Here is a 26,519-nt window from a genome sequence, read left to right on the forward strand (position 1 = left end):
GGCGGGGGAGAGCAGGTCAGTTTTCCACGTTTTCTTGCGATGCATTTCCCGTGGCTCGGGCAGGAGAGGAAGGCGATTTGGCACTCCCGATGACAGAATGTCACGTTCGCCACCGTAAACATCCCACCTGCGAAGGAGAAAGTGGGTGCGGTGAACGCGCGCTCGCCCGCCCATCTGGCATCTCATCCGCGGGTCAAACTTTCGCCATCCACCGGGGTGGATCCCCGCGGAAACGCGGCCGGGAAGAGAAACGCCGTGGCCGCGGGCGGCGAGCTTGGCTTAAGCAGCGTTGGCTTTGGAGTTACCTGATGGCTTCGAAGCTACTGCGCCCGGAGAACGAGCTTCTACGTTCCGATTCGTGGGGAACTGCGGCACGGGGTCCTGGGTGTGGCATCCGAAAGGGAGCTCTGATTCCCTAGCGTTCCCGCTTCTCGAAGCAGAGGGACCGGCAACTTGGGACCGGCGCGGTCCGGCGTATCGGTTACTGCGGGTGGACCCGACCCCCGGCCGCTGCAGATTGCAGAAGCGCCAGGCCGGACGCGCTGTGCGTGCGCGCTTCTCCCGGGCTCGTTCCACGCCTGGAGGCGGATCCCCTTCCCTGCACACAAGTCCTTATATGCACCGGTTGCACCAGCCCGCCTTACTCGAGCCCCACAAATAATTAATGGGGGAGGGAGGGCGTCGCTGGTCGCTGTCTTTTTTTTTTTTTTTTCCCCCTCCAGCTCTAGAGCATTTGAATCCCACCGAGAAAACCCAAGAGGCGAGGAAGGGCCATTTTGCTGCAATGCCCGAGTTGGACACACGAAAATAGAGCTTGAGCCCCCCGCGATAAGCCCGGCAAGGGTCAGGAACTGCCCCGCCGATCCACCCCGATTAGCCCGCTGGAGCCTGGGCGGGAGGGTGCGCGCCCCTCCCCCATCCACGCTGGTGCGGAGGGACCGGGTCAGGAAGCGCGGCCTCTCCCCAGTCGGAGACCACGCCTCCTCCGCCTCCCCCCTTTACTCCTCCCAGGAAGCGGTGATAGACAGTTCTGTGTGGTTCTCCACCCCCACCCCCCAGCTGAGTGGAGGAGTTGATGTGTCTCATTATAACAGCCAATGCAGCCGCCATCCACGCACAAGCAAAGAAGCATGTCCCATTTAAATACACCCACGCAGCTCCAGCGCCCTTAGCCGATCGGGGCGCGCAGCCCACACGCACCGCGGCTCCGGGCTTGGAGATCCGCGCAGGTTGGGCTCCCGGACCCGGCGGACCGGCACACGGAGGCTCGAGATCGGGCGCTGAGGGGCCGGGGTGGGCGGGGGAGGCTGGGCCCGGGGCCTCTGGCTCGACACCCGCAGGAGGACGCGCGTGAAACAGATCAAGGTGGAATTTCCAAGGGAGAAGCTTTGGGGTGGCTTTGGTCCATTTCTCGGGCGAAGAAGTAGACATGGCGAGCGACTCCCCGGCTCGCAGCCTGGATGAAATCGATCTCTCGGCTCTGAGGGTGAGCAGGACGCGTTTTTTGCATTTCTTCCCAGGGGTTTGGGTCCGGGGGGCGGGGTTGGGGTGGGTGGGTGGGGGAGAATGGGGTCGGTGTGTGGTCTGGGGGCTGACGGGCAGCTGCTGGAGAATGCGACGGGGGGACCGACCCCCCGGATTCGCGCTTGGATTCGGGGTTGCCGAGGCGCTCCGGGCTGAGCCTCTATGGCCAGGGTTGTGCGGAACGTGCCCCCCCCCCCCCCCCCCGTTGGCTGTGGCGGACGCTCCCCCGAAACAGCTCGTGGAGCTTATGGCAGTTTCATCTTAGAGCAGTGTAAGAGCATTAGAACGCGAGCCTCTGTGTGTGTGCGCGCGTGTGTGCGTGTGTGAGCGCGCGCGCGCGTGTGTGCACGCTCCGGGCGGTCGTCTCGTGCCAGGGCGCGGGACCCGACTGTCCCTTGCTGCAGAAACTAGAGCAGCGCGCCTACAGGCGCTGGCCCCTCGCGTTCGCCAGCTACCTGCGAGATGACACCGTGAGCCTGGCCGGCCCGGCGAGGCCGAGCCTGCCGCTCCACGGGGGCAGTTATTGCTCTGCGGGTCGCATAGATGGCAGCGGCCGCCCCTTCTCCCCGCCCCCGCCTGGCGCGCCCGGGCTCCGGCTCCGCGCCTCCTTCCACGCCAGCCTGCCACTCACCTTTATTTATGGCTTTCACCCAGCCCTGCCTGTGCTTTCCGACTTTGTGGCTGTGGCATGTCAGCTTTATGGTTGAACTTGGGCAGGTGAAGGGGATGGCTTTGCCGCTGCTCGCCGTCGGACCGGAACTCCCTGGAGTGTGTGTGTTTTCCCCGCGTCTGCGGCCGGTCCTTTGTGGAGCACCTCCCGCCCGCAGCCCGCGGCTTGGCGTGGAACCTCCGCGTGCATTACTCAGACGCCGTGGCATGCTGTGGACTGAGACATCGCCGATAGAGAATCCATTTTGCTGTTGTTTGGAGACCACAGTTCCAGGGCAGCCTCGACGCCTCCCCCTCCCCAACCCCCAATCTCAGCACACTCCTTGAGGGGGGTAGGGGAGCAGAGCTAGCTTCTTGCCATTTTAATTAGATGCTGCGGGCCGGGGAGGGGTGAGGGGTGGGTGGGAGGCTGCTGGCAGCCGAGGGGGCCTGAGAAGGATTGGACGCCAATTTAAGGTCCGTTTGTTCGTCTTCCGAACCAAAAATACAATTGGAGAAGAATAGCAAGTGCACGTACTTGCGTGGCCGGGTAGGGGCAGGCGTGCAAGTTCACACGCCCTCCTGAGGGACACATTGTTAGGTGGATGCTACATCTCCAGCCAGGTACCTGAATCCCTAGTACGTTGGGCATGGCCTCTTCCAACATGGGTATTTTTGAGAGCTCCCTCTGTGATCAAAGTGGCACTTTGGTCTCCTTGTCCCTCCCTTTCCCCACCTCTTCCCCTCCCCCCTCCTGTCCCCTGAGTCCCTGAGGTGAGGTTTCAGGGGGAGGCCTTTGGAAGGAACGGGGATGCTCTTGGAAACGGGCTGTAGCGATAGTTAGGCAGCCACAGCTCGGGCATGCATTATTGCACTCAGCTGCCTCCTTGGAGCTGAAAAGCCACAGGCAGGGCTTTCTGCCCCGTGGGCAGTGGGGGTGGGGACCGGGAACCGGCTGGGTGCTTGGACCCGGGCTGTGGCTTCCTGCTTTGCGGACTGTGTGTTCTGTTCGTTTGCCCTACTTTCTGCACTGGGAGTTGCTGCCAGCGAGTTAATCAGGTGGATGAATGAGGAGACCCTGGGAGGGGCCCGCCGCAACCGAGAAAGGCATCTGAACAATGGGCCAGGCTGGGGAGCCCAAATCTTGACATTGCTCTCCGAATGGAAAATGCTCTGCTGGGATTTGAAGCTGGGTTCGGATTTGTTTCCTGGTGAAGGTTTTCTGAGATCCTGAGCCCTCCAGCTCGGAGCCTGCGGGCGTGGGAGCCACCATGAGGGCTCCCTGGAGGGCTGACTCGCAGGGCCCCTCACACTCTGGGGAGACCCGTGCAGGTGCAATCTGGCTTCGAAAAGGAGAATTTTGCATGATTCACTGAAATTGCTCTTTGTGGCTTGGACAGCCAGCTTAGTGCTCTCTGCTTCTGTTTTTCTGCCTGCCGGAGGTATGGAAAGAGGGAGGGGAGCAGCTCACCCTGGTGACTGGGGAGCTGCTGGCCACAGGAAGTGAATGCACAGGTGGAGACAGGTGCATCCCCAGAGGACGGGGGTCTTTGGCCAGCCTTGGGGTGGCTGAGGGGTGCGGGCCAGACTGGGTCCAGAGGCTGCAGAGGTCATCGCCAACAAATCAGAGTGCAGATCAGCTCTGCCTTCCCAAATTGAGAGAGGTGGGCTCCTGGACAGAAGTCTCACTTGCTCCTCTGCTCTTAGGAAAGCCTGCCTGCTGAGCACTCCCTGGGGAATGCCTGACCCCTGAAATGCAACCAAGGTCAGTGGCTTCTAGGAGAATTTGCTGCAGCTTTACCAGTCTTTGGCTGTTTCTGTGGCTCTTCAATGTACACAATTCAAGGCTCAGTGCGTTCAAAGCAGATCCTGTCTGGAGAGGCCTTTCTCCTTCTCACTTTGGGGGCCTATTGTTCCCAGCCAGTGACCCCAGACTGGACCCAGGCTAAGATTTCCCCAAATAGCAGCAGTGCATAATTTAAACCAGAACCACCCGTGACGGTACTGAGCGTTTCAATTATACAAGATTTGGATGGTTTCAAAAAGTGAGAGGAAGCAGGATTTTGTTTGTTGAGGAAATAGGTAATCAGAATCCAGTTTATTTAGTCCTGAGTTTTAGAGTGCAAGGAGATCAATGGGGTCCTGGGGGTGGGGAGGAGGTGGTTTTGTAGATTAGATCTGGAAGGGGATCTTAGAACACCAAGCCACCCCTTTCACTTAACACACAGGAAGCGGAAGCCCAGAGCGGTGAAGTCCATTGCCCAAGGTCACCTTCCAAGAAGGTGGTTGGAGGAAAGAATCTGGGTTTCCTGACTCTTGATCCAGTGCTCTCTTCTCTAAGTCACATTGCCCATGTCTGACTTAGAAATCAGTAATACCTTTTTTTGCCGGAGCACAAACAAACAAACAAAAAATGGTAGAGAAGAATAATTTCAGCAAGGTCATGGAATTTTATATATTGAGAGTGGGGCAACTGCTTCATGCAAGTAAGCTCACGATACACAAAACTATGGAGTTCTCAGGGACCTTTGGATTCACTTTGTCCAGCTTCCCTTGAGTGCCCCCTTTGCAGGCAGATGGATGAATCACGGAGGACAGATGGCTGGCCTGCACGGGTAACCTCTTTGGGTAACCCCTCTCCATCTGAACCTGTCCCAGGAGATTAGTCTAGACACGCACGCTACTCAGACATCTCTGCATGTGAGGTTTATAGGGTTCTGTGGATGGTTTGTATCATCTATGTGAATGTATGGATGGAAACCCTGTCCATGTGGGTGTATGAAATGTGTATATACATACTTAGGCTACAGCAAACAATTTAGTCATTCAAGTCCGGGCCTTGAGTCATTCTTGCTTCAAGACATCACAATATTAAAAGATGAAACTTGCCACTAGCAGGCCTTATTGCATCTGAGTGAGCTCAGCCCAGAAAGCTTTTTGGAGATTAGCAGATTTCTGAACCTGAGCACCTTGGCTGTCCTTAGCTTGGCCCACAGGGTGAGGCATTCAAGGCCAGGATTTGGCCAACGCTGACCTCATGCTCTGAGCTCCTGCCAGGACTCGCACACCATTTTATTTGAGCAGAACTAGATGACCTACACTTGTCTTTTTCCTTACCAGTCACTCCACTGCTCTCTGCATCAAAACCCAGACTTGAGGATTGATTTCATCGGGAAGCCTTGCACACCTCTTTTCGTGGATGTGTTATCCTTGGCGTGTGGTCTTCTTTCGGCCTCACCAAACTGTGGGCTTCCTGCCGTAGAGGCCAGGCCTTAATTATCTTTTAGTTCAGAGTCCTCATTATGAGGACTCATTATGAATGAGTGAATGAATGCATGAATGAATGAACATGTGAATGAACGGAGTGAATGAGCACTGGTTCCTGCATTCTGTGTCCATGGCTTCTTAGCTCTGGGATTTGGGGTGTGCCATTTAAGCGTTGGGAATGATTACAACAATTAGCCTTCCTTACACACTGGCTGCCAGAATCGAAGTATGTACAGAAATGCTTGGAAAATCATAAAGCACTATAGAAATATGCTATTCTGTGATTAACTAGCATTTTATGGGAAACCCGATTCTATCATTTGGTCCCAGTGATTGCACCTAATAGAAAACTACCCTGGGGAAAAGGTAATAGAAGATCTTGCCTCTTTAATATAGAATTTTTACTTATTATGGGATGGGAGGGTTGCATTTCCATCTTCTAGTTCATTCCCCAAATGTGTGCAATGACTTGGCCTGGGCCAGAAAAATTCACAAGCTGGGAACTAGATCCAAGTCTCCTATGTGAACATTAGGGATCTGACTTCTTAAGTCATCACCTGCTGCCTCCCAGGGTGTGTGTTTAGCAGGAAGCCGGAATCAGGGGCCTGAGCCAGTTACTGCGATGGGGGAGTCGAGCATCTCAACTGCTACGCTAAATGCCTGCTCCCTATTCCTCTTTGCAGTAGGCCCTCAACAGACCTTGGCTGCCTTTCCACTTTTCAGTGCCACTGTGATCTTCTGTGTTTCTCTGATGGCCTGAGTTGAGCTTTGCTCCAGTATCAGCATTCATTACATATGAGATAAGCTTAGCCAGGAAACTTTTTGAAGATTGTCATGTTTATAAGCCAGTATCAGCCATTAGCATTATTCATTAACACTTTCTATTTTCCTTTTCTTTTTTTTTTTTTTAACTTTTTCTCTTCTTTAATGGATTTCCCGTAATGGTTGATGTTTATTCAAATAGAAGCATATTTAGTATGCGTGTGCCCTTTCACATTTTTTAGGTGGGCTGAGCACCTAAAATAATACACAAATAGTCCAGTATTTAAAACTTTCTAGTCAGAATCTAATGGGTCTTTTAAAAAAAATCTTGAAACATTATTTATGCATTATCCCATACAACTTAATTAAATTTGATATAACATGAAATTTTAGTAAAATCGCAGGAATTGATAACAGAATTCTAAAATGACCATAGCATGGGAGTTTTCTCATTAGATACACTTGTTGTTTTTCAGAGATATTAAGCAGGTGTGCTCTTTGCAACGACATTGCATCATAGTAAGATAGGGTGTACTGCTGGTTATCAGAACATCAGAGAAACATGCATAATCATTTTCAGTATTCATGATTAACAGGAATAATCTTTGGTACAAAAGCTAATATAAGTTATGGTTTGCTGTTTGCATAATTATCTACTTAGGAGGCCATGGAATATTTTGTTGATGAAAGAATATCCAACACTCTTCATGGAAATATCACAGTTGGCCCCCTTGATCTGGAAGGCACTTTGAAATCGTGTAGTTTTGAGTCTTGCTAATTGGCCCTTTCTTCTTTCTGTATCTCTGCCCTGGAATTAATTTTATGTGCCCTTCTTGCTTCCATGTCATCCCTTCTTTCTGTGCTGGGGACTTCAAAGTCCACCCAGCCTGGACCGACTGGGATTGAATCATGGTGGCCGTGTCCATGTCTGGTAGCATTTGGGATAGCCCAAGTCTGAAAGATGCGTTGCTATCAAATTGATTCTTCCATTTCTGAGGGCTGATGGGGGCGAAGGGGGAAGAGTAACCTTCTGAGAATAGGGCCTGAGTGAGCGGTAAGCAGTGTGCTGAGAATTCTAAGAAAATCCCAACGGCAGTTTTTGAATGAAATGTTTTTCTGCGCATATAAATATAAGGCTCCTTGTGGAGGGAGAGGGAGGACTTAAGTAGAAATGTTGGATGAATCCTGCTTGTAATTTCTTCTATTTTGGTGGGAAGTTCATTTCCCTCTAGAGAAAGATGATTCTATCTACTCCTTTTTACATACTGGGATTATCTCCATTTGTCTCTAGGAGATGTCCTTAAATGACCAAAACATGTTTTATTTCACTCCAAACTTAAAGTCTCCCTTTCAAATCTCTAGCGTGAATCCCCTTCTCTCTCCCTTCCTCCCTGCAACAGCAGTAGTTACTCTTCCCTGGGCAGCACCTCTCTTAGGTCTCCACCATCAGCCTACTCCTGCTCCTTGTCGGTCTTTCTAGTGGACTGCGGCCACGTTGGTGCTGCTGTAACACAATTTCCATCTGGTGGTTTCCTATCGGGGCCAACTTTCCTCAATATAGAGACCAAAGACTCAGTAGTTTAGGCCGGTGTCAAGCCCAGATGTAATTCCGCTGAGCCTCCACCAAGCTCTATACCTCTGAGGGTCACTCCTCCATAGCCACAGGGAACAACTTCCTTCTCCTAGTGGAGGCTCTCGAGGGGGCACTGCCCCTTTCTCCATTCCCACACCTGGGAGCCTAGCATGAAGCATCACCTGCCCCCTTTCCCACACTCGTGTCCCACACTTCCTCTTGCAGAGTCTCTCACAAGTGACCTGACAGCTCTTTCCTTGCATCCAGAGTCTTCTCTCTTGGGTTATATTCACAGCTAGCTTCACGGTGTGTATATTTGGATTTTTTTATGGCTCCCCACCAGTTTTTTTTTTTTTTTTTTTTTTTTTACCCAGCAGGTGTTCAATAAAGAAAAATTGAATTGATGATATATATGTAGAGCCCTTTTAGACAGGTGGAGGGGGTGCTGCATAGAGGGCAGATAGAAACTCCGGAAAGTGGGGGTCAGTGCTGACCATAGCGTAATTCCAGGGAATGTGGGTATATTGTATTCCATGTTGCAGGACTCCAGGGAGCACCTTCTATGTAGAGTACATCTCCACTGGCTGCTGATTATGGCAAATACAATTCCAGGGGCACTGATTCTGAGAAATACAGTGCCTAGTCCTGTGTAGCGATCTCTGCTTCTAGAATTTCCTTCCCATGGCAATTGCCTCTGTTTTCTCCATATTCTAAATTTTGAGAGGTTTTAACTGCCATTTTTTGAATTCCAAGGCCAGTGTGTGTGTGTGTGTGTGTGTGTATGTGTGCACTTGCAGGATGTTGTGATCTAATATCCTCAATGTTTATTGCTATTGTTTTTATTAAATAATAGAAGTGCGGAAGGGGTTGTGCTTCTTGGCTTGCTCACTGGAAGATGACATTGGATTTCTGTCTGGATATTGCTGGTGGTGAATGGAGAGAGTGGGAGATGGCGAGGCTGAAGGAAGAGGCTCCAACTAGGATTTAGGTGTCCAGACTCATGGTGCTGGTTCTGACACTTCACTCTGGAGCCTCCGTTCATTCACATGAAGGATGAGTGGTTTGAACTAGAACATGCTGGAAATGACCTCCAACACCACCGATCCCCTGTGATAAATCCTGATTATGTAAGGGAACTAGAGGCAGGACTAAGGATATTTAAATGGGCATGCATTCTGTCTGTAGGTCTTGGAGACACCAAGGTATTCCAAATTAAGGACCAAATTAAGTGAGCAGGGAGGTGCTGTTCAAAGTAATATCTTCTCTTCAGTTTTAGATGAGTTTTTTCCCCCAACCTTTGGGTTCTGATTTATAATTTAAAATGTGGTTTTAGGTTTTGAAGATGGAGCAATTGGGTTAAGAGCTGATGGTTACTTGTGCTGGGTCCTACTTTGTGCCATTGCTGCTGGACGGATACCCTGCTGTAGAATCTGAAGTAAGGGCTTCCAGGGGCTGGTTTTTAATCAGAGTCATTAGGACCTTGGTAGTATGGATCAAACTGAAAATTCGTAAACTTTAGCAAGATATGAATATATGCTATTGATATTTATTTGATTAGAGTAATAGGGAGTACAATTTGGGTGTGGTATACATGGGGTGTGGTCTAACATGATAGTATTTTGTGAAATGTGATTAACTGTAGGGGAAGAAGCGCATATGGTATCTGCATTGATTCCTCCATTCATTCTTATATTTGTTCATCCCTCACATGCTTATTGGATGCTTCTAGTTGCTAGGGTGTGGTTTCCACATCATGGCCCGATCCAGAAAGTGATCTTACACCACTGTTCACCTCCCTCCTTGCACTCCAGCCTCACTGGTCTTTTATGAACATCCAGGCTCCTCCCTGTTAAGTCTCCATGTCAGAAACCCTACCGCCAGATTCTCTCGTGGAGGGCTCCACCTTAGAATTGAGGTCATAGGTTAATATGTGTCATATCCTATCTATTGTTGCACAAAAAATCACCCTCCCTCATTCAGTAACTTAAAGCAACAATAACCATTGTCTTTTATAGTTTCTGTAGGTCAGGAATTAGGAACTGGTTTGCTAGGTGGATTGGCTTGAGGGCTCTCCTGAGGCGACAGCAAGATACTGCCAAGGTCAGCTGTCTCCTAAAGGCCCTCCTGGGGCCATCTCTCCCCTCAGTGGTTCACTCATGTGTGCCCGAGCTTGACAGGAGCCTCAGTTCCTCCCCGCGGAGGACTCTCCATGGGTTGCTCGAGCATCCTAGAGCCATGGTGCTGGCTATCTCTGGGCAATCCAAGAGAACAAGGTGGAACCCATCACTTGAGTCATCACCTGCTGCTTCCTAGGCTGCATTGGCAGGAAGTTGGAGTCAGGAGCTGGAGCTGGGCATTGAATTCAGGCACTGCAATGTGGGACACAGGCGTTTTATCTGCTACTCCCTTATTTACTTATTATACTTAATCCTCCACTCCCCAGTGAGTAGCACCAATAAAAAGGTACAAGTGGGATGGAGTCACAAAGTTACCAAGATAAGGGTAAAATAAAAAACAAAAGTGGATTCGATTTGCATGTCTGTCAATATATTTATCTATCCATCTGTCAGATCTAATAGGGTTTAGTGATCCACCTGACCTCTTCTGCAGGTGGAAATTGGGGCCCAGAGAAGTCCCTTGTCTTGACTGAAGACAAACCCCCCAATGCAGAGCTCAACTCCATTATGCCATGCCACTTAATTGGGTTCCTGACAACCTGTACATCTTAGTGAATCATTTATTCCCACCAGACAAAAACAGACTTAACAAAGAATGGGTATGAAGATGATTATCAAGTTGCCTGCATGCACAGAACACAAAGCCAGTCTGTGGTCTGTTGTGAAGTGGCCAGATCCATTTAATTAGTAGAGGAGGGCACAGTTAGGTTAAGCAGCGTAGATAATTAGCAGTGTTGTAGAGGTAGAAAATAAATAGATAAGATTCTGTATGCAAAGATTGCCCAACTGTAGGAAGTTTGTGCAGGATCCTAACTTGATTGAGGAACCAAGATGACCCTTGTGTCTCCAGGGTCTACAAGATGCAGACTAAATGGGAGTAAAGAGTGCTGAATTGTTAAAACATTATTTAACTGAAAGCCTTTTCTTTTTCTCATTATAAAAGCAGTGCGTGGTTATTGCAGAAAATTTTGAAAATGGAAAAAATTAAAAAGAATTCCCAAACCATCCATATTCATGATTCTTTTTAAAAAGATTTATTTAATTATTTGAAAGGCAGAGTGATACATATGCAGAGAGAGAGAGAGAGAGAGAGAGAGAGAGAGAGAGAGAGAGGAGAGAGATGGATAGAGATAGAGACAGAGATAGAGAGAGAGATCCATCTTCCATCTTCTGATTTACTCTCCAAATGGTGGCAGATGGCCACAATGGCTGGGGCTGGGGCAGGCCTGGGCCGGGCCTAAACCAGAGCCAGGAGCTTCATCTGGGTCTCCCACATGGGTGCCAGGGGCCTAAAAACCTGGACCATATTCTGCCACTTTCCCAGGCTCATTAGTAGGAAGCTGGATTAGAAGTGGAGCAGCTGGAACTCAAACTGGCGCCCATATGGGATGGCGGCACTGCAGGCGGTGGCTTTATCTGCTATGCCACAACACTGGTTCATATTCATGATTTTTATGATAACCATATACAACTATACATTATCTGCAAACTATTTTTTGAATTTAATAGTCAGTCTTCCCATATTATCAATGTTTTCCTGTGCATGATTTCAAAATTATTTATATGAGGGATTTACAATTTTTGTAAAAGTGGACAATATTGCAAGGCTCATACATTATTGGTGGGGATGTAAAATGATACAGAAATTTTGGAGAACAGTTTGGCAGTTCCTCAACATGGTAAAATAGATATGGTCATATGTGACCCAGTAATTCTGCCTCTAGGTATATAGCAAGAGAACGGAAAAAGTACATTCATGCAAAAACTGGTACATGAGTATTTGTAGTAGCCTCCAGGAGGACACAGTCCAAAAGCCCACCACGTGGTCAGGAATGAATAAATAAAATATAGTACATCCATAAGATAGAAAATGGTTTGGTAATCAAAGGAAGTACAGATACACCTTACATCAAGGATGAAGGGTATGCTAATTGGAAGAAGCCAGAGAGCCACTATCCATTGATAGGTAGTGTCCCAACAGGCAAATTGTGGAGATGGAAAGTAGGCTAAGGGGCACTGCAAGTGGAGAGTGACTGCTGATGGCCCGACGTGAGACTGTGGGGGTGGCTGCACAACTCTGAATATACTGCAAATGCTTTGTGTACTTCAAAAGAGTGAATTGTACAGACTGAATTAAATCTCCATTCAACTCTGTAAAAAAGCGGACTTCCCCTTAACAATGACCCCTTCATGACCAATCTACGTCCCTTTATACTCCTGCCCTTTCCCTCCCCGTATGAGTATGATTTGGAAGCATTATACCATTTTATTTATATATATCTCAATATACACTTAAGAAATACTTTCTCACAAGTGCTAGAAGCATGCTTACTGAAGTTAATGTGTACTAAAATATTCAGTTAGTGTTCAGATTTCTATCACGTTTGTAGACGGTTTAACATTTTATTGTGAGGGTCTATCATAATTTCTTTACCCAGTTCCCAGTGATGGAGTTTGAGGTTATTCCCAGCCTTTCAACTCTTCTAAATGGTGCTTCAGTCATATCCTCCTGTGTGAGTGCTCGTGTGCCCTGTTTCCTTAGGAGAACTTCCTCTAAGTGGGATTGAGAGCACGATGAGAGAGAAGGAATAAGTCCCGGCGTCCCACAGCACAGTGGGGTGACGGCGGTTCACAGTGACAAACTATATGTGACACGGAGAACTGGAAGACAGGAGTGCACAGGAGCTCCAAACACAAGGAAATGATAAGGGGAGGGAAATGCCAACTTCCTTAATTTGATCAGCACATGCTTGATACATGTCTTGAAATATCATGTTCTATTCTACATATGTGTATACTTACTACATGTTAATCAAAAAATTAAAAATTCAAGTTCATCAAAATGAACAATACATTAATTTATCCATAAAAATATAATAGCATAGATAATGATAACTAGGTAATTTCTACTTATTTCATGTGTTATATTTCAAGGTCTTGGAAATATTTAGAGATTAAAGTTTATTTTTAATTCTTGTATTTCTTTTTTCAAAAGATTTATTTACTTATTTGAAAGGCAGAGTTACAGCGAGAGTGGGAGAGGCAGAGGCAGAGAGACATCTTCCATCTACTGGTTCACTTTCCAGATGCTGCGATGACCAGGGCTGGTATCCAAGCACCATCCATGTCTCCTACATGGGTGCAGGGGCTCAAACACTTGGACCATCTTCTGTTGCTTTCCCAGGCACATTAGGGAGCTGGATTGGAAGTGGAGCAGCGGTGATTCCAACAAATGCCTTTATGGGATGCTGGTGCCGCAGGCGGCAGTTTAACTTGCTATGCCATAGCATGGTGCCCATTCTTACACTTCTGAGAAGGTATAAATAATTAGTAATACTGCTTAGTAATATATAAAAATATAATTGTATACAAATAATAACAAAGATTTATTCAGCTATCTAGGAAAATGTAGATTCTATATGCAAGCAATTTAGAATTTTGAGGAAAATGTACAGAATAAAAGAAGTGGAATTTAGAATGAAAGCGTATGTGTGATCTCTAAGACACTTGACATTGACAGATTACCTTCAAATTTCTTGTAATGTAGGGATGTATCATTTACAGATGAGTACAGAAGGCTTAGAAAATCAATTAATTTACCAAAGAACGTCATTTGACTGAGCATCATTTGACTTAGGGCCCTTGTTATGACATTAGGATGATCTGATGTGCTATCAACTAGACTTCACAATTTCCTTACAAGACTGGCTTGGGACTTGAGGTCTTCTCTTTGATGAGCTCAGTGGAATTTTAAGAGTTGTTTCAAGGATCTTTCTTCCTTGTGATTTTGTTTTCTACATAATCAACGTCAGCATAGGAGGTGTTAATTTTTTTTTCTTGCCTAAAACATAAACCATGAACTATTTTGGGATCAACAGTGATATTTTTTTTCATGTGTGCAATGGATATTTGCAAAGGAAGAGGGATTGATCATCCAGCAAGTGTGTTTGGAAGATACGTGGAATCAGTCCCAAAGATTCCCATTTCTTAAGAACTGGAGATCACTGAACTTGTGATTGTTACAGAAAACAAAATGACATGATGAGCCAGAAACTGATGCAACAGGGGCCGTTCTGAAACCTTTATATGCCGATAATTATTAAATTCAAAATTCTGAGTTCCAATTTAAGCTTTGTACAGGGATACAGATCTTTTAAGAGCATGATGGAGGAAATAGAAGGTGAAGCTTGGAACTAAAAGAGCCCTGTGTCTTAGGCCCCAGTCTACTTGCTGCCTGGTTTCTAAGTAAGAAACTGACAAGCCCTCCCGCTCTCTGATTGGCAGTCAGGAGGAGACTGATTGCCTTGCTTTACTAGACTTTACAACCTAACCCTCCATTTAAAACGCCTATAAATTATTCATGCCTAGGGAAAAAATTCAGAAATTCACAGGGACAAGGTTGCATCATTTTTACCTCTAGGTAGTTTTTTAACTGTCTGTAATCAAATTACAGCCGTGTGGTGGGTGGGATAAGTTGTAAGCAATAATTGCAAACTATATTTAAATAATAATAATATTTAGCATTTATAGGCACTTTATATCTTCAAAGTACTTGTAAACATTATCCAATTAAATACTCTCTCTGATTATAATCTGGATAAAAATGCACTTAGATCCAGAACAAGGTCATGCGGAAAAGAATGCCATTTGAAAGTTAATGCTCGCTGTGCTTTAAAAACCTAGGCAGTGATGGGAAAGATAAGAATTTGCGATCCTGTTGGCTGTGTTTGCGTTTTGGTTCAGCTTGTTGGTGGGATTGGATTTTACCCGTACTTTGTCAATGCTGGGTTTTGGATCCCTAAGGACTGAATGTGGATCATTACTCAGGTCCTTAGAAATGCTAAAATATAAACAACAAGAATAGGCTTTATAATGGGCTCCCTCCCTACACTTCATGGCCTGGTCTCAAAGGAAATGCTTCTTAGTGAGGGAGATGAAGTGGGTTGGTGCAGGGAAGAGTGGCTCCACACTGTGGTTTGGTATTTCTGAGATTAAATTGCACAGTTGGATGTATCACAGGAAATGCACTGGAGAAATGAAATGCCATTAGATGGACTGTACTGGTAACTGCTTGCTGTTTTGGACATGTGTCTGTGTATCGTTCCCTCGCTCGCATACTCTGAGATGTGGGGCTTACGTGGTGTCCCAGCAAGGACCCATGTGGCTTACCCTGTAAGTAGCGGTAGGTTCTGCAGCTGACTAATTCTCAGTGCTAGCCTGTGCCTTCTGGTTTCCAATTTCACTCTCTAAATCAGTGATTCTGAGTGAGAGGTCCCTGGGCCAGCAGTTTAGGATCATCTCTAGATCCTAGTGCTCTGACCTGCTAAGTTGGAAACTCTGGGTGAGGGGTCCAAGCATCTGTGCATTAAGAAGCACTCCTGGTAATGAAATCGGACACGACCCCTAAAATCCTGTATGCCTGCCTACTTCAGTAATACAGGTGCACATTAGAGACTCGGAACCATTGGCCTGTCTAAAAGATGTTTCTTTTTCTGTGTTCCTTTCATGCTGGCTCATTCATTAATTCAATAAATATTGAGCATCTGCTATGTGACTGATGCTGAGCTAGATGCTGAGGATATAGGCATTAAAATGTAGTCTAATGAATGGAGAAATGTGCCTTGAAAAATAATCATAAGAATGTTGTACTAGGGGCAGGAAATGTGGTATAGTGGATAAAGCTGCTGCCTGCAATACCAGCATCCCCTATGGCCACTGGTTCAAGTCCCGGCTTCTCCACTTTCTTTACAGGCAGAGTGGACAGTGAGAGAGACAGAGAGAAAGGTCTTCCTTTGCCATTGGTTCACCCTCCAATGGCCGCCGCGGCCGGTGCACCGCGCTGATCCGAAGCCAGGAGCCAAGTGCTTCTTCCTGGTCTCCCATGGGGTGCAGGGCCCAAGGACTTGGGCCATCCTCCACTGCACTCCCGGGCCACAGCAGAGAGCTGGCCTGGAAGAGGGGCAACCGGGACAGAATCCGGCGCCCCGACTGGGACTAGAACCCGGTGTGCCGGCGCCACAAGGCAGAGGATTAGCCTATTGAGCCGCAGCGCTGGCTTGGCTTTTCTGCTTTCAATCCAGCTCCTTGCTATTGTGCCTTGGAAAGCAGCAGAAGATGGCCAAGTCCTTGGGCCCCTGCACCCACATGGGAGACCTGGAAGAAGCTCCTGGCTCTCCTGGCTTCAGACTGGCCCAGCTTTGGCCATTGCAAACATTTGGGGAGTCAACCAGTGGGTGAAGGTCTCCTTTCTCTCTCGAACTCTGCCTATCAAATAAATAAATACATCTTTTAAAAAAAAGAGCATGATGTACTAAATACAGATTGCTTTTGGAAAAAAACACAGAATATATCCAGAGAAATTTGAGTGTGCCTGAAAAGGTTGCAGGGTAGGAAACTAATTTGTGGAAGGTGACTGAAACATTTTTTTTTTCTGAGTGGATGGCCTCAAAAAAAAATTCAGCACACAGCTTTAGGAATATGGAGCTCAAAAGCTCATGTTAATATGATATGTATTTGAATTGTTTGTAATAGAGCTTGAGTTACCTGAAATGGAGACTGCCTACAACTTCCAGTGGGTAATCCCAGACTCTTCTTTGCATCCTGGGTTTTTTGGTGTGTCCTTCTGATGGTAATTTCCTGTTTTCCCCCAGTGGCCTATAGTGATTCAATTGAAAGCCCCAGGAGGTGTTGCTTCCTGCTTGGAAGCTGTAAGAAAGAAGTTATATGCACCAACTCTTTGAGCCCTACTTTGGTGGGAAGCCTAAAATCCTTGGGTTGTTTATTTTTGGAGACCTAGGAAATGGAATGGATGTTTGGAATCTAGACAGCAGGTTAAAGGATTTCCTTACTGAGAAATCCCACAAAATTTCTTTGTAATAACAACCCATAAACATCTCTTACTTTGCCACAAAAATGTCCCATGTCGCTATTTAATCCACAGTTCTTAGGTGAGTACACTGCTTATATCATGTGTCTACTTACTTGGGGGGAATGTTGATTATGGTTGTCATAGCAACTCTGTGTACAGCTTGCTAATGAGCATGTACAAGAATTATATTTCATACTCACTGCTGGGGAGAATGCTGTGAGTTCAAAGATCCCCCGTCTTGGCAGACCTATTATAAAAGGAGCAGAAATGGTTAGATCATCATCCCGAGGCTAGACGTACACAATATTGAGTTAACGATGATCAGCTTTTTCTCAGTATTGACAACTGGAGGAGGCAGATCCAACTTGCATGGCATTAATGTGTCAGGGAGCAGCTCAGGTATTTTAATGAGGGCTGGGACCAGGAATCCCATTCACAGTTCTGTCTGGGACTGAGTTTCAAGGTTTCTCCCTGGTCTGGGTAGCATCACAGGCTCTGTCCAAGGAAGCTGTGAATTGGAAAGGCTGTCTTGGTAGCCTTTCCACTGGTGCGATGACTTACACTGCCATTTGTGGGGTGGAAAGGGTCCTCTGAGTTTGGGAGGGCTGCGGTTTTCCAGCTGTGTTCTTGCAACTCTCAGAGGGCAGACATTGCGGGTAGAAGGGGAGCCGGTGATCCTGGAGCTGCTGTCTTGCTCGGAAGGAGCTGGTGAGATCCAAGCCAAGCGTTTGTGTCACAGGCAGTGACCCATTGAGGCCGGTTGCCTTTCCTAAGGGCCATCCCTATTCTGCTTCCTTTAAACTGGAAGCTCCTGCACCAGTTAAAGCTTTCCATGCAAATACGCGAAAGCTCTAGAACGCTGTCCTTGAGCCGAATATCCGGTGCTGCCCGAGGCAGGGATGCCACACACACCCCTTGGTCTGCACAGGATGGAGGTGCTTTGTGAGTATTTTAAAGACGGGACTCGCTCCAGTATTGTAGTCATCATTTCTTGACTATAAACAGCTTTTATTTTGGGAGAACAGATGTGAAAGTGTGAAGTCTACGCATTTCGGGGGAAGGGGAAAGAGGAGGGGAGCAGTGTTTCTTTAACATCATGGCCACTCAGTCTGAGTTACTCCTTTGTTTTCCTTCAGAGACTGAAAACTAGCAGGGGACATATCCTGGAACCCGACCAGCCTGGTACTTGAACCTTTCTTTGAGCACACCAGAAACAGTACTGTTGGGTAATAGTACTAGGTCCTCCTAGCTAAGAGCGGGAGGAGCTCTATCCAGGAGCACCACTGTGTGAAGAGAGGAAGTTCCCTGTGATAGCTAAAGTCAAGTCGCAGAGATAAGGAGCTCCGAGCCCCAGCCAGGGTTGTTTTCTAGATTGGAAGCGTGTGTCTGAGCGTCTTTAAAGTTTGGTGTCCCTTTGGCTTTTCTGAACCAAAGCTCTTCCCAGTTGCCCCACCCTTGGCTTGAATCTGCCTTACCTATTTGTCAGAGGCACCTGGGGTTATCATAGAGCAGGGACATTCCTGTGACTGTTACATTCTCTGTCCCCTGAGGCCAGTTTGTTTTCCCCCTTTCTGGAAGCAGGGTCTCTGTTCTCTATCTCCTCACCTGACACAATGCACATTGCATCAGCTTTAAAGAAATGGTCCTCTGACCTTGTTTCCTGCACTGTACCTTCTGTAATTTGCTGCTGGTTTGCAGGATTCACAATTAGAATGTTGTCCCCATGGAGATGCTGTGTAGTGTGGCAGGCACATTGTCATTTGTCTTGCTTGGTTTCTTGTTAATTTGACAAATGTTTCAGCCAAGTTGCCGATAACCATGAAGTTTATTTGGTTGTTTGATATTACATTTTGATATTAAATGATTTCAAAGATTTTTTAATGGCTATCTCTGATTTTTTTGAAAGATTTAAGTGAAATTTGGAATGTCAATACATTCTAAGTCCACATGAACTTCGTAATTCGCAGACCTGCTAGTCAAAGCCTTATCCAGATTGCTTCATCTGCAATATGTAAATGTGAATCTGAGTTTAAAAATATACCTGGGGATGTGGGTGAACTGCAGCCTCTATGCAGTCGTAGTGGAGCTGGCAAGTGCTTCCAACAGTTTGGCTCTTTCTGAGAAGGAGGAACATAATTTACTAGCCATTCCGCTTCTGAGTGTCTACCCAACAGAAACGAAAGCTTGTGCTCATACAACACTCTTACAGGACACTTGTAGCTGCTTTAGTCACCGTGGCCACGGGGAGGACAGGGCCCAGGAATCTATCCCCTGGTGGGCAGGGAAGCATGTGGGGGTTCCATGGTGCAGAATACTATTCAGCAATGAAAAGGAGCAAAGGCTTGATACCTGCTGCAACAGGGGTAGGGTAGGCCTCCAAACTGCCATGCTAGGGAAAGTGAACAGCTCGCACATGGTAGGATTCCATATCTATGGACTGTGCAGAGGAGCAAACCTATGGAGACAGAGGTAGAGGAACGGTTGGCTAGGACTGGAGATGGGAATGTGGGGTGACTGTGTCCATGTGTTTGTGTTCTCGAGGTGATGGAAGTACTCGCTAACTGGGTGGTGGTGACGTGGATTTTGTGGTATGTAAATTATACCTCTATGGAAATGTTGCCGTACATGTACATGAGGTACCACCTCATGGCTGGACCAGCCCCATGCACCAACGGGCAAAGTCTCCAGCCAGGTCAGGTCACTCGGAGGTGTTTCTAGGAAGTCTTACCTCTTTAGTACCTGTAGGGAGGGGCCCCTGGTTCCGTTGTCAGCTTTTTACTTACCCCATGCCATCCTGTGTCCTGAAGAGTGGTCATAGTTTACAAACATCATCATCATAACTTTCCTCAAGATAAAGGGGCCCACTAACCGATCCCCCTCGAGAGAAAGGAGGGCTTTGGAGCCTGGACCGACACAGCTGTGCTTGTCCACACCGTTCCCCACTGCCCGCTCCTCCCGCGGGTCCATGGTTCTCCTCACTCTGCGCTGGTCTGCGTTCTGGTCCCGCTGTCTGGAGCTCTTCTCCAGCCCCTGTGATAACAGGCCATTTGTTAACAGGTAATTTGTTTGTCTCCCTCCACATGCTGCCCCCTGAGCCTCCTGCCCAGGAGATGGTAAGCTCCACACAGGCAGGACCTGGGTTTTGTCTGTGCTCATAGCCATGCACTAATGAAACAAGGGACTCTGAGTGATTGACAGTGCAAGACCAGGCTCCTTAACTCAGCAACGCCTTCTATGACTTCGCTGTTTTCTTACCATGTCAGCAGCTATCCCCCACTTCCTTTATACATTTTTTTTTCAAGTTGTGATGAGTTGTGGAGTGAGTTTAATGTTTTGTCATCTGCTTTTGGGAAAAAAAATCTGGATACAATAGAGAAACATTATCACCCTCATATGGTATAGGTGTGTGTATGAGGTCACAAGGTAGAATATGTTTCTTACAGAGTATGGGAGCTAAATGTTTGAAGGTCACTGCTCTAGCCCAGTCTAAAGGGCTGTATGAAGACTCAGAGAATCTTAATTTTCAAATTCGAATCCAGTCAATTAAATCTGAGGCCCACCAAACTGCCTCTGCAGGTAAGGAACTAATTTAGGCCTCTGGTTCACTTACCAAACATCTACTACAGGGTTGGCACCGCGGCTCACTTGGCTAATCCTCTGCCTGCGGCACCAGCACCCCGGGTTCTAGTACTCGTCGGGGCGCCGGATTCTGTCCCGGTTGCCCCTCTTCCAGTCCAGCTCTCTGCTGTGGCCCAGGAGGGCAGTGGAGGATGGCCCAAGTGCTTGGGCCCTCCACCCGCATGGGAGGCCAGGAGGAAGCGCCTGGCTCCTGGCTTTGGATCGGTGCAGCGCGCTGGCCGTAGTGACCATTTGGGGGGTGAACCAATGGCAAAGGAAGACCTTTCTCTCTGTCTTTCTCTCACTCACTGTCTAAATCTGCCTGTCCAAAAAAAAAAAAAAAAAAAAATCTACTACAAGCCAGGTGCAATGCAAGGGCCCTAGGGGCAGCTGTGATCCCATAACAGTGCCCGACTGGAAGACACGACGGTGTGGCTGTTGCTCCTGCTGTTGGGAACCCCTGCACTCCCCATGCTCGCTGCCGTGGCTCCATGGTGCGCAGCATTCGTCCTGCAAAATCTAACTGACATGTCTTCTGCTGCTGTTTACCAACTTCCACGGCATTGGGTATCTGTGTGGAGAATCCAGGAGGATGAGATGCTACAGGGAGCTCTGATCGCTGGAGAGGAGAAATTCTGCAGTTTGTGGGAGCAGAAAAGTCGAGCCGTGGGGATGGCAGAGGAGTAGGGAAAGGGCAGGAGTCATAGAGGAGCGAGTGGCTGGAAACTGCAACCAGCAGGTGTGCTGCAGCCGCAAAAGCTCTCTGGGAAGCGAGGAAGAAAGTGGCTTGGGCGGCTTCCAGAACAGCTCCTGCAACTGGAAGGGGGCTCAGCACCAGTTAGCCTTGTGGTCGTTCCTCCAGGCTGGCGTGGTCTTGGATGTCATCAGAAACAGGGACGGACTGTAGAGTCTGTCCTGTTAGGTACCAGAAAGCCGCCAGTGAGCACCCTGCAGGCTTCTACGCTGTGCCTTCGTGAGGGGGAGGTGACCTTCCCCTGGGAGCAGCTGAGAGACAAGGTGGAAGGTTCATGAAACCCATGGAGACTCAGCCCCTGCTTAGCTTGTGGGGGTCGATTGTGCCGGATGCTGGTAGGCAAATGGTGCAGGCTGGGGGCTCACGATGACCTTGGTCAGGGCAGAGCACTCAGGGCCAACTCACGGCTCAGGATTTGGTCCTCAGCCTTGCATTTCCCAGAATGGCCCCATACGAAGTCTCAGGTCACAGCAACACCTGGATGTACCTGATACACATCCATGATAATAACAAGATTAAACTAGTATCTTTAACCACCACTCACCATGAGTCAGAAACGGGGCTCGTTATTTTCGTAAGGCTCCGTAACATGAATACAGCCATGTTTTGTGATGGATACTCTTTTCTTTTATAGACGTGGAAGCCAAGGCTTAGGTCAATTGACTTATTGAAAATGATGGAGCCTGTTTTTTAAACCTAGGTTAGTCTGGATTGTAAGACGTATGAAGTGTAAGCATTTCCCAGTTTCTGAATAAACAGTAGGTTACCTTTTTAGAGGTAGACCTACTGCTGCTTTCCAAGGACGTGCATCCCTGACTTCGGAGGGATTTTGGACTCTGAAATCGTGCTCAGAAAGGTCCTTGGGTGGGGCTCGCCGGAGGCTGGGATTGAGCCTGGAACTTGAGGTCGGAGTAGGGATCCTGTCATAGGTGGTTCTTACCAGGGCTGGATAAATCACACACTCTCCCCTCTGTGATTCTATTCAACCCATGAAACTGAGAAACTTTGTTATGAAAAGTGTGTCCTTATAGTTGGTTCCCTATCTAGATCTCCTCATTAATGTGAATCTCTTCTCCCGCTGTCATACTTTGTGTCACCTGCATCTCTGTTTCATTTTACAATTATTTGCTCAGACATCCTTTAAATTACCAGCTTCCGAAGGGTGGGCGCTTGAGACACATCTTCAGTGTCTAGCCCACACCGTTTCCCATAGCAGGCTTAGCAGAAAACTCACTGTGAGGTGCCTTCTTGTACTCGTCTTTCTGCTACGTGCTGTGTGGGTAGGGGACTGTCAGTTTTGTGTGTCTTCAGCCTCCAAGAGGCTGGATTGTACTGGGACATGAAACCTTCAGAAAGCACAGGGACTCCTGAGCAATGGAAGGACCTGTGTCGCAGGCACCTGTGGGTCTTGATGTCGGAATCCTTCAAACCTCCTAGGTCTTATGAAGTTCAATGGGAAGAAGCAGAAGGGGACCCTGAGATGGTGAATTGGCCTTTCCATCTCCCCTTTAGACTTTGGAGTGGTCCATTAACACTGCAGGCTATAAACCTGTTTATGGAGCTGCAGCTCTGCATATAAGACACGGGTCAGCTTTTATTGGTGACATGTCCCTGCGAAGGTGACAGCTGTGGTCCCTTTTCTGTTCCATGGAGCAGCTTCCCCAGTGGTGGCCTCACGGTGTGCAGAGCAGCACCTGTCATTATTGGCACAGGGTAGGCACTCAGATTTCTGTGGAATGACGTCATCCGAAACCTTCCAAGTTTGTTTTTGAGAATTTCATGAAAGAGAAAAGTGCTCTCTCCCTAAAACAGGGCCTCAAATAAAATTCAAAGATGGCCCCGAGGTGGGGGTATGGGGGGCGGGGGCAGATGACAGGTGGGTTTCAGTCACCTAATAGGAGTTGGAATGGCAAGATCAGCATGGTGGCAGACTCCCTCTTGTCTCCCGACTTCTGGGTGAGAGGGGCTTGCGCTGACCAAAGTGAAGGACGGAGAGGTTCTTCAGAGGTCAGAGTGCTGGAGTCCGCCACGTGCCGTGCTGGAAACCCCGGAGCATCTGAGACACGGTTGCAGGCATTAGACTGGAGAGAAGAGTTCTTGGGGGCCCAGGTACAAGCCTCTTTCCTCTGTCTGTGCTGACAACAGTCCGTTCCTTTGCTTTATTTTTAGCTCCTCAATATTGATGTGCTTTAGTGAGTGCTCCCTGGCTCCTGCGGTCTCCTTTCAGCCTGGTGAGGAGAAGGCCCAGGGCGGTTAAAGGCATCCCAGGAGCAGAGCAAGGCTGCGGGAGCTTTTCTCATCAGGTCTGCGACAAAGGCTAGCATCAAGTCTCCCCTGCCCCCGGCTAGGGAGCTCCTGTTGGGTTCAGTTACTTCTTTCTCTTAGGTGCTATGGCGTGGTAGGTTAAGCCTCCTTCTGGTATCCCATATGGGTGCCAGTTCAAGTCCAGACTGTTCCACTTCCCATCTAGCTGCTGCTAATGGCCAGGGAAAACAGTAGAAGATGGCCCAAATGCTTGGGCCCCTGTACCCACCCATATCAGGGACCCAGAAGAAGCTCCTGGCTCCTGGCTCCAGGTCCAAGAGTGAACCAGCAGATGGAAGATCTCTATCTCTGTCTCTCCCTCTCTCTCTCTCTCTCTGTCTCAAATAAATACGTAGACAAATAAATCTTTTTTTTTTTTTTAAATAAAAGCAAATGCAGGCAGTTGCACTTCACAATCACTCGCTGATAGGAATGCAATGGACCAAGGCTTCCTTGGATAGGATCTTTCAAAACCAGTGCATTAAATTGGCTCATCCCTTTTTGGGGGTAATAAGGAGCAGACATTGCAGCTATAAACATAGAATTGATTTCAAGCTTTTCTGGGTTGTGGCTCTTTAATAAAGAGGAGAGAGGAGCTGGCACAAATGTGCTGCACTTGGTCTCATTCTTTTGCAGTGTTGTGATTCTAGCCAACCTGGCCAAGTGATCCCAAGGGGCCACATGCTCCAGGGCTCTGCCTGAGGGTGTGGAGGCAGCCACACTGCCCCTGCTGATGGAGCTTTTTGCTGAAATGTTCACATTGTCCACCTGTTCTCCGCCTTTTCAGAAGCAAGGAGTGCAAATGAATGATGATGGCCTCTGGCGACTGGTTAGCATTCTCCAGATGATATCTGGGCAGTGAATCCAGCCAGAGCATTTTTTTTTTTTGGCAGTTCCACAGAGAGTAACCTGGATGAGAGGTGACCGTGAAATAATTTGGTCTCATTTGTGAGCTCGTGGAGCATCTCATTTGTTTTCAGAGTCACAGAAAGCAGAAGGACTTAGGAGCTGTGTCAGCGGTCAGGCTCTCTGGACTTGAGTCCTGGTGCCCCTGCTTGCTGGCTCTGCAGCTTGGGACCAGGTAGAGCGCTGGGCTTTTCTACACCTGTGAAATGGAGCTGATAGGAACAGTGCGTGCAGGGCAGGTGTGGACATTAAAAAGACATTTTATATCAGATTCTTGGGACAGTGATTGTATGTTATAGATATACAGTAAATGCTTTGTACCTCCAACACCAGCATCACTTTCTCAAACAGTTTGAGAGGCCACTGTGCATCTGGTACAGTGCAAGGGACGGACTGTCTGTAGGCTTATAAGGTTTTAGGTTCTGCCCTCAAGAAGCTCGGAGAGTAGTGGTGGAGACAGACAAAATAAATAGAAATATTCAATAAAGGGGGCTGGCGCTGTGGCACAGTAGGTTAATCCTCCACCTGTGGCGCCGGTATTCCATATGGGCGCCGGTTCTAGTCCTGGCTGCCCCTCTTCCAATCCAGCTCTGTTATGGCCTGGGAAAGCAGTAGAAGATGGCTCAAGTGCTTGGGCCCTGCACCCACATGAGAGACCAGGAAGAAGCGCCTGGCTCCTGGCTTCGCATCGGCGCAGCTCCGGCTGTTGCAGCCATTTGGGGAGTGAACCAATGGAAAGAAGACCTCTCGCTATGTCTCTCCCTCTCACTGTCTGTAACTCTAACTCTCAAATAAAAATCTTTAAAAAAAAAAAAAAGAAATATTCAGTAACAGCACCAGGGTAGTTGGCTAGCTGTATAAAAGTGCCAGGGATGCGGGCAGGTGAACAAGGTAGGGAGTAGGGTGTGTCAATGGGGTGCTCAGGTAAGTTAAGGCAGTTCTCAGCGATTCTCAGTGATGCGCTGGGAGCATTATATTGATGGGATCCAGTATGAGCTGTCCTTTGTAGAGATGTAGCTTTGCATCTCTCTTGTTCTGTCTTGCTCTGCCACCCGTCTAGAACATACCAAATCACTCCATATCTGGATTGTTTTTTGTCTCTCCCACCTGCCATTGGCTGCAGTTTTATAGGAAGTGTTATTAATAAGCAACAATGTGAGTATCCTCCCTTGTATAAGAAAGTCTAAAAATTGACAATGGTGAAATTCTGAAAGCCCAGAAAATGCTGTTTCAGCACCCTTGTTTCTGTATTAGGAAGTCTGTTTCCTAACATAGCACATTAGTAGGACAAAGGATGTTAACTCTGGAATCATTTCAGTGGATGTCAGAAGGCATTGGTAAAATTGAGCAGTCCTTACTGATTAAAACAACAGAAGTCAACAAAAATTGCTGTTAACAGACTATGGGCCTTCTTTCTTAACTGATAGAAAATGTGTTTAATGCTAATTGTCAGCCCCATACCTAATCTTTAGATGTCTGCGTCTCTCTGGAGTGGACTGGTTCCTCACTTATCCATCATCCTGGTGCCCTGTCTAGCTGGCTATACCCTGCATTTATTTTGGTGTTCATCCTACCACAGTCTCAAGGCAAATCAGCCCTTCCCCTCCCCCCAGCCCCAGCATTAAGGAAAGATGGAATGGATTCGACCACTCATTGGGAGTCCACTTTTCTAGTTGATGATTGGCTTAAATGAGTCATGTGACATGACCTGTCCAAGGTCGGGGGTCAGAGGGAACCTTACTGAAAGCTCCAGGGGAGATTTTTCACCCTTTCACAAGTGGATTTTAAAAAAGTGACGGACCCTGTTCCAGACTGGGATATTGTCTCCAGGACTGTGAGACTTTGATTTGCTGTAGCATCTGGGAACCAGGAGAGGAGAGCCTCCAGCACCAGGTCCCTTTGCTGTTCACCCATTGAATTCACCAGCTCTGGAACTGACCAGTCACCAGCCGTCACTGTATGATGGAGGAGGGCTCTTTGCCCCAAGCGTTGGAGTTCCACAGTGAACTTGGAATATGAATATCACAAAGAGGGGTCATGACAATGATAAGGAAGAACTATGAAAATGTACAATTGCGCTCCATGGCTGCTTCTGGTTGAGTCTATGGACAGCTTCTA

General features: G+C 47.8%; 1 protein-coding gene across 4 annotated transcripts in view; it reads left to right on the forward strand.

Annotated features, from left to right (window-relative positions):
* The first annotated feature begins 1,027 nt into the window (after window positions 1-1,027).
* Window positions 1,028-26,519, forward strand: part of TNIK (TRAF2 and NCK interacting kinase) — a 388,730-nt gene continuing 363,238 nt past the window's right edge. For 2 of the 4 annotated variants that reach the window (XM_062211854.1, XM_062211863.1), the window contains exon 1: window positions 1,029-1,486. In XM_062211854.1, coding sequence (XP_062067838.1) covers window positions 1,430-1,486 — 57 coding nt within the window. In that variant the 5' untranslated portion in view covers window positions 1,029-1,429. Of the gene's footprint in view, window positions 1,487-3,879; window positions 3,938-26,519 lie in introns of all 4 variants that reach the window. The other 2 variants (XM_062211880.1, XM_062211872.1) reach the window with 2 other exon arrangements.

Source organism: Lepus europaeus, chromosome 2 (assembly GCF_033115175.1).
Source record: "Lepus europaeus isolate LE1 chromosome 2, mLepTim1.pri, whole genome shotgun sequence".
Lineage (NCBI taxonomy): Eukaryota > Metazoa > Chordata > Mammalia > Lagomorpha > Leporidae > Lepus > Lepus europaeus.